This window comes from Pholis gunnellus (assembly GCF_910591455.1).
Source record: "Pholis gunnellus genome assembly, chromosome: 17".
Classification (NCBI taxonomy): Eukaryota; Metazoa; Chordata; class Actinopteri; order Perciformes; family Pholidae; genus Pholis; species Pholis gunnellus.
Genome location: NC_136544.1, coordinates 6,055,012 through 6,063,705, shown reverse-complemented (window position 1 = coordinate 6,063,705; position 8,694 = coordinate 6,055,012). Strand labels below are relative to the sequence as shown.

The 8,694-nt window shown below is 50.9% G+C and overlaps 1 protein-coding gene across 1 annotated transcript in view; it reads left to right on the top strand.

Moving 5' to 3' along the window:
* The window catches only part of grin2ba (glutamate receptor, ionotropic, N-methyl D-aspartate 2B-a), a gene marked incomplete at both ends in the record, with an annotated part of 93,321 nt that extends 85,834 nt beyond the window's left edge, over positions 1-7,487 (top strand). The window contains 2 exons of the mRNA XM_079178419.1: positions 713-951; positions 5,193-7,487. Coding sequence (XP_079034545.1) covers positions 713-951; positions 5,193-7,487 — 2,534 coding nt within the window. The remainder of the gene's footprint in view (positions 1-712; positions 952-5,192) is intronic.
* Between the last annotated feature and the right edge of the window lie 1,207 nt (positions 7,488-8,694).

The window sequence follows — 8,694 nt, the reverse complement described above, 5'->3', positions numbered from 1 at the left end:
GCGACAACGGCTGAATGATGATTAATTAAGCGAGGCCTGTCCTGCCACAGTCGGCTTTGATAGAGAACAGCTCGTGGTGAAACAGAAGGTGACCCACAAAAGAGACCAGAAGCTCAGGGACCGGCATCAGACGCACACACACACACACACACACACACACACATACGTGCACATGCATACAAACACTTGTGGGTTTTTTTAACACTCTGCACACTCTCATTAAACCTGAGGCTTGAACATATTGTGTGGTAGATAGAAACACAATCATTTGCAGAAGTGTGTGCAAAAAAAAGATCGATGTAATTAACATGTGACCGATGGTGTGTGTTACTCTCCACCAGTCTGCAATGAGGCGTGCTGCAAAATTCAAGGCTGTATTTCGTTTCTAACTCCCCTGACCGCCCCCCTCCCCTCCGCCCCTCTCCCCACCGTCTGCCCGCCATCTTCCCTCCTCTCTTCTTCTGTTGCATCACCTCTCCGTCCCTCGTGTCCTCCAAACCCCGTCCTGTTATTACATCATATCCCTCCTCTCTCCTTTTTATTTTACATTCCTTCCCGCTTTATTCTGATTCCCGTACGAATCATAAAAACACTTCTCCACATGTCGTCATCGTGCACCCTACCCTCTGTCTCGTCTCCTTTTCTCCTTTACCATCCTGCCCTCCCTCCCTCCCCTCCCCTCCCTTCTGCCCATCTTCCCTCCTCCATCCAGGTGAGATGGAGGAGCTGGAGTCCCTGTGGCTGACGGGGATCTGCCACCACGAGAAGAACGAGGTGATGTCCAGCCAGCTGGACATCGACAACATGGCCGGCGTCTTCTACATGCTCGGCGCCGCCATGGCGCTGTCGCTCATCACCTTCATCTGCGAGCACTGGTTCTACTGGCAGCTGCGCTTCTGCTTCATGGGCGTCTGCTCCGGCCAGCCCGGCTTCGTCTTCTCCATCAGCAGGGTGAGATGGGGCGGGAGTGAGGAGAAAATGTCCTCAGACTTTAAAGATGATATCAAAAATGTTGTCAAAGTGAATGAATGAATTATAAATGTATCCATCTGTACAGCAACACTGACAAATGACCATCAGCTTTCCATGGCTCGTACTTTTTAACAAATGTCCTGTTTGCCAGTACGGTCTGTTTAAGACACTGGAGCTGATGCATTTCACATCAGGCTTGTGTTTTCAAGCATCAAATCAAGCCAAATAATATCACACTTGACTACCTACTAGAAAAAAATGGTGACTTCCAACCTTTAGATGTTTAAAATGAGACACACCAAACTACATTTTTCGCGCGAGTAGATTACACACAAAGTCAATGCACAGACGCGAGTAAACACAGAAGTCGCGTGGCGCTGTGTCGCGAAAGCCTATCAGCGTTGAGATGCTCCTCCTGTCATCACTGACGTTGTTAAAATATTGTAGCTGTAGGTTTTCACCCAGAACTCTACGACACCTCATTTTAGTAGTGACCGGACGAAACTATGTGTATAAACCATATGGAAGAAACAATAAAAACGACGGTGCCGTATTTACGCATTTCTGACGTTATTTTGAGTGTTGATGGAGCTGCTACAATGTTAGCGTAGAATAGCACCGATCGATCGGAGCTCCATTGAGAAAACAAGTATTTTAAAAGTTATTTGCTTGTCGTCTTGCAGAGAGAACTAACAAAACATGAATTCAGACTTTTAACAAATCGGCATCATTGCGTAGTTATTTCGGCAACACTTTTTATCCCTTTATTGCAATTTCTCCAATTTGCTACTCCGACGACTCCTTGCCTGTAAGGTGACCTTCATTACTTGGTTGAGCCCTGCTTCAGCAGCGTTGCCGTCGGGAAGGCCTCTGCTTTGTTCTCCGAGGCTTTAGAGACGCAAAAGAATTGTCAATGGGCATGTAACCAATCCAGACTCTCACTCCCAAACTGATATTGGAGCTTTTTTTCCTTTTCCTTTTCGACGGTTAGGCCCGTCTGACGTCCGTGGGGTAAATATTTACAAAATGCTGAGCCAAAATCAATATTTCACTTAACAAAACTCGGCCACAGAACCGTGGAGGGTAGATTACTGGATCCCAGGAGACCAAAGTCACCCCCGAGGTATTTGATTTGCATTCCAATTGTTTTGACATGGCTTCGGTGTAATTCACTGTGTGCCTCTGAAGGTGAACCGCTGCAGGCTAAACCACGTGGCTAATTTACAGCCACACACTGCTGCCCCCCCCCCCCCCATTTGATATGCTGACGTGGTGTCGGAGCTGCTTGTGCCAAGAAAGCAAGGCTACCAGGGGGAAAAAACAAACACATTTTGCTCTAATATTACGCTCCAGTGCCCAACTTTGATTATTTTGTGGGGTGTTAATTTTGACGTTGTCACCTTGTTTACGGTCGTGTGCGCGTGTCCGCGTCCGTCTGCGATGAAGGAGCATGAAATATCAGGTGCTAAAATGTCAGTTGACTTCTCATTTCCAAAGACAGGCTGCACTGTGTGTTTTTTTTTCTTTTCTTTTTTGTTATTACATCATTATAATTTGTACGGGGACTGAATCTGAAAGCAATTATGTTTTGTGTAACATCCAGTTATTGCTCTCATTTACAGAAATTACCTCCGTCTCTGCGACAATGTGACAGCGTAAATGAACGCCGAGTGTCCACAAATACAGCCAAATGAATCAGTATGTTAAAATATTCAGGGGAAAAAATATTCATCCAGTGCTCATTTGCATATGTAGCAGCGAGCTTGGGCATTGCGAAACAATAGTGTAATCTACGGTTTATTATCTTTCCAAAATCCTCGGCCGCAGCTTCGCATTGTCTCCTCATTTACTCGAGTGTTTTCTTTCCAGTCTTTGGACATTCCCCCCCCCCCCTCCTCCCTCCCCCCCTCTCCTTTGCTCTGCGACTCAGATTCATTCCGCTTTTTTAATTTCACAGCATAATCCAATAAACTTTATTGTTATTGCCGCAATTAACATTTAAGCTCGGCGGTGTAAAAAAATGAGACATCTGTCACGGTCGGCGCGGGTCACGTGGCTTCGGTCATGGCTTCGCGGTCGGTTAGCGCTCCCGCCCTGCGAGGGGCTCAGTGGCCCCCCCCCCCCCCCGGCTACCTGCTCCTCCGGGTCCCACCTGCAACGCTCAAACAAATTAATTATATTGATTTAAAAAGCCTCTAATGGCTTTAGAACAGTAAATGTATTAGGGCTTTAATCACTCCTACTTCTCACGGCCCTTGCATTACATCATGGCGAGGCTCATTTGCATTTAGCCCCATATACTTACGCCACACGCAGGCACTATTAAATTGTGAGCTGCAGCTCAGCTGTACAATAGGCTCTCAGCAGCGTATGCAAGCGTACATAGGGGCAGCTAGTTATTTGTTGATTTCCTGCCTCTCTGTTCCAGTCTAATCACTTATAGATTTTGCTGTGATTCCCCCGGTGGATTGAAAATTCTTTGCAAGCCTCAGGCCACAGTTATTGCTATTCACACATCCTGCCCGAATAATCAGCTACAGTAGCGCCGGGCCGGCAGCAATCTGCCAACTGTTACATTATGTGGGCATGTGGGGTAGAGGAAATCTGCTGTGGAATACGAAGCAGCAATCACTTTGTTAAATGTCCGAGATTTGATGCACTACAGTATTAACTTCTTGTTGCTTATTTGTGCTTGTGTGTGTGTGTGTGTGTGTGCACCTAAAGAAAAAAGCTTAAAAACCACACAAGCGTTCATCTTAAGCTTGCTCTCAAACGCCATCGCTGCTCAATGCAACGCAAACTTTCGGTCGGTCATCTTCAGATAAAGGTGGATGCTTCTGGAAAAAGCCAGGCCCAGAATGGGATGCTGTCCCATAAATGTCATGGGAGGGAAGACGTGACAGATTTGGCAGCAGGTGGGGTGTAATCAAGACAACAAAAGAAGAAAAACAAGAGATATGAAGTGATGACAAATTGTATAAACAGGCAGATGGAAAACAAGAAACACAGATGAGACAGCGAAGGACCAGATAAACATTGAAAGATGCTTCTCTACCCCTGAAATATCGCGCAGGTGGGCGGACACATTTGTCCTCCACTTCAAGATCCGAAGCCCGTATTTCTCAAATGCACGTATGAGTCCTTTTTGTATTCGTGTTAACCTCTCTTGGTTTTCAGCCATGGTCAAGCTTTACATACTTGGCTGTTAACAGACTGTGAAATTGAACGAAGTAACAACCCATAAAAGTGGATTGAGGGATGAAGGCCCTTTTCTGCTGCAGTGCAGGCTCTGTGTCCATGTAGCTAATTGACTAGCGGGAGCGAGCGGCCAGGGAGAGGAGAGCCGAGGGTCAACGACTCGTATTAGTGGACAAAAGGAGGAGGTCGGGAAGAGTCGTAGCTGAACAGCAGAGAGGATTTGACAGCCAGCTGACCCCCCCCCCCCCCCCCTAACTTCTCGTCCTGCCCTCAGCGGGGGCGAGCAGGACGGGGGGTCAGCGGATCTCTGATCTTTTGACAGTGGCCAAAAGCTTTATTTCCACAGTCCTCCACAGACGCCGGGAAAAAACGGAGCAAAATCATTGTTTGGGATTGATCTGGTCCTTTACCGTCCTCATCCGTCATGCCTGGTTTGCTCTCCTCCGCGCATCCATTTTTATCTGAATATTGTATCGTACATCACTGAATGCAAATGGTGCCGTTTATCTTTCTGTCACCGCAGCGCTCAGCCGGCGTCTCCTTGGCGTGGCTTTTCTCTTTCGGAGGAGATTGTGCCGCGGCGGCGCTGAGCGGTAGGGGGAACTAAGGTGTTTAATAACTGCCGGAGGATATTGTTCAGCTGAATTCTAATCACATTGATTAAAGGTGCTGACCAGTGGGACCCGGGGGGGTGGGGGGGGGGGGGTGGTTTACAGCCCCTTTGCCTTTATCAATCATCCACCGTGCAGCTACACTGTCCCCTTCTGAATCTTCATACCGTATGCTCAGTTGCACCGTCTCCCTTTATCTCAGACCAGCTGATATACTACAGGCCACTGTCTACCAGTGACATGTAACATCTGCTTTACTGACTGTATTTATTGAGCACGGTATTAACAGCAATGCAGCTGCAGTTTCTTGTTTTTGTCAACTTAAGAGTACAATGTTAGTGACAAATAATGGTCAAATTGGCCAAATGTTCCCTCTCTAATGCTGCCTCTTGCCTGTGTTTCCCCACACAGGGCATCTACAGCTGCATCCACGGGGTGCAGATTGAGGAGAAGAGCAGCTCGGCGTTGAACTCCCCGTCAGCCACCATGAACAACACCCATTCCAACATTATGCGCCTCTTGCGCACCGCCAAGAACATGGCCTCCCTGTCGGGGGTGAACGGCTCGCCGCACAGCGCGCTGGACTTCATCCGCCGGGAGTCCTCCGTCTACGACATCTCTGAACACCGGCGCAGCCTGGCGGGCCACTCGGACTGCAAGCCCCCTTACCTGCCGGAGGACAACATGTTCAGCGACTACATCAGCGAGGTGGAGAGGACTTTCGGCAACCTCCACCTGAAGGACAGCAACCTGTACCAGGACCACTACCTGCACCACCACGGCTCGACGCTCGGGCTCGGCGGACCGCCTGCCAACCGGCCCCAAAGTTTGGGCAGTGCTAGTTCTCTGGAGGGCGGCATGTTCGACTGTGACAGCCTGGGCGGAGGGGTGGCCCCTATTTTCAGCACCCAACCCTGCTCGGCGCTGACCCACAGGAACATGAGCAAGTTTGACCTGCTGTCGGGACAGACCAGGCCAGACTCGGGCCAGGGCTTCAAGGGAGCGCTGCCGGACCTGTACGGGAAGTTCTCCTTCAAGGGAGGCGCCTCAAGTTCCACGTTTGTCCCGGGGCACGGCTACTGTGGAGGGAGGGGAGATGACGAAGGAAATATACGGTCCGATGTCTCGGACATTTCCACGCACACAGTGACTTATGGGAACCTGGAGGGGAATGCCAAGAAGCGCAAACAATACCGCGATAGCCTGAAAAAGAGGCCGGCCTCTGCCAAGTCCAGACGGGAGCTGGACGAGATCGAGCTGGGCTACAGGAGGAAACCCTACCACATCAGCCACCACCACTACCACGGCCACCGCTCTACCTCCCCACCGCTTTTGCCCTCCGAACGGAAGAGAGGAGGAGGAGGAGGAGGAAACAACAACGACGGGAACTCCTATCTCTTCAGAGAAAAGGAGAGCGTTAGGGATTTTTATTTGGACCAGTTTCGTCCCAAAGAGGGCGTGCCTCAGTGGGAACACGTGGACCTGACAGAGGGCCCCGGGGGCAGAGACGGAGGAGTGGGGCCCTGCCCCACCCTGGTTCCAGTGGATGACTTTCTTAAGAGCAAACCCAAAAAGACGGATCCAAAGAGTGGCGGAGGATCTGGGCTGGCAGGGGGAGAGTGGGAGTGCAGGAACTGTCGGGCCAGCGGGGGAGGATTGACCAAGCAGATGTCCATGCATGGGGGTGGTGGAGGGTATGGTGGCGGCATGAGCTGCGGGTCTTCGGGAGGCGGAGGAAACAGCCGCCCCAGCTCTGCGACCTGCATGCGCTGCGAGGGCTGTAAAAAGACAGGAAACCTCTACGATATCAGCGAGGACAACAACCACCTCTTGGAACAGATGGGGGGAGGGAAAGGTGTGGGAGGAGGAGGTATGGGCCCAGGCCCTCCGTCTCAATCTCAGGGCCAGCAGAGGAGGAAGGGTGGAGGCTTCGACAAACCGCTGAGGCGGCAGCACTCGTACGACGCGTTTGTCGACCTTCAGAGGGAGGAGTCAGGCGGGATGGGAAGTTTGATGGGGGGCCTGGGAGGCGTCGGAGGGATGAGCGGTGTCGGTATGGGAGGGATGCTGCCCCCGCCCAGGAGCGTCAGCTTGAAGGAGAAGGAGCGCTACATGGAGGGCACCAGCCCCTTCGCACACATATTTGAGCGCCACGGGGGCTCGGAGAGAGAACGGGAGCGAGACAGGGACCCGCTGTTTTACGGGGGTGAGGGCCGCAAAGGGCCCGGCTCGCCGTTCGGCCTGTTCAGAGGCGGCGAGGGCCTCCACCGCCGCTCCATCGGAGAGAGAGACACGCGAGACAGGGATAGGTCTTTGATGGAAGGAGGAGGCGGGGGAGGCTTCTCTTTATCCAAATCCCTTTACCCCGACAGGGTAAACCAAAACCCCTTTATTCCCACCTTTGGCGACGACCAGTGTCTGATGCACGGAGCCAAACAATATTACATGAAAAAGCAACAGCAGCAGCAACAAGTTGCCAAAAACAGCCGAAGTGACTTCAGGAGCCAGATGAGCACGACGTCGTACCTGCCGGCGTCCGCCACCGCCGGGGTGATGTCCAACGTGACCCCACGGTTCCCGAAAGAGCTCAGCCTCGGTGGGATGAACCACCACGGCTCCATGCTGGGGGTCGGCCCCCCGCGTCCCTTCAACGGAAGCAATGGCCATGTGTACGAGAAACTCTCCAGCATTGAGTCTGACGTGTAAGAGCAAGAAGAGGAGGAGGAGGAGGAGGAGGAGGAGGAGGAGGTGGTGAGGGAGGAGTGGGGGGGGGGGCATGTAGTGTTAGGAGATCAGGGATGATTTTAAAGACACTGTCCACACACTGCTACCCTAGCCCATATTGGGACAGAACGATGAGGTAAGACAGGAGAGAGACTGTCACAAGTGAGGTAAGAGTAAGAAGGAAAAGGGAAAAATCTAGATTTTTTTTTTTTTTTTTGCGGAGATGTGGGACGTTAACCCTCCCTCGGAAACGGCCAAAGCTACTCAAACACAACGCCAATCAACGTTCCCCTCACCGTCACCGAAATGCACTCCGCTCCGAGTCCATCGCTTCATCCACCAGCGGGGCAGAAGTCAATGTACTCGGTTATCACCGCAAAGAGGCGACACCTCGTCTTCGTCCGTTATTGGACGCGTGAGCCCGGTGCGATGTGGCGGCCGTCTGAGAGCTCCCGCTGAGGAAGGACTGCGAGAGCGAGCTGCCCCATCTGCCCCTGTGTCACCGCGGAAAGGAGACATTGTCACGTTTCACAGAGGAGATGACTAGTGCCTCTCTCTCTCTCTCTCTCTGGAAGGAGACAGCCCGGCCCTGTCCATCCCCTCTCCGTCCTGCACTCTTCTCCCCCCCCCCCCCCTCCCCCCCCCCCACACCTCCTCCTCCTCATCCCTGACGCCAAAAGAGCTGATCTTGTTCGCTATGAGAAATACAATCATGAATGATAATAAGATATTCTTATGGAAGAAAAAAAAACACAGGGTATAAGAACATCAATAATATTGATTACATTGTGAATAACAAAGACGTTCGTGCTGATTATGATAACACTGCTTATGATATCACTAAGTTTTTCTTGTTTTATGTTCTGTTGGTATAATATTTCACTACTGTTTTAGTATCTGTAGTTGTATCCTGTCTGCCCCGGGTGGCAGCAGGGAGGTTGTTTTTAGTTCAACCAACAAGCCAGAAAGACTGAAGTCCTTAACTCCCTTTTTTTTTCTGTGTTCTGTAGAATATTTTACTCCATGCTCATACATTTATTTGCTCCTTGTGGGAAAAACGGGATCTGGCGGACACGTTTAGAGCCGACAGATCCTCATTTGATGTTTTCAAGATGTTACACACACACACACTTAAACACATGCAGATTTTGTCGGTCTGAACTTGTGTTACTGTGAACGGCGCGTTTCG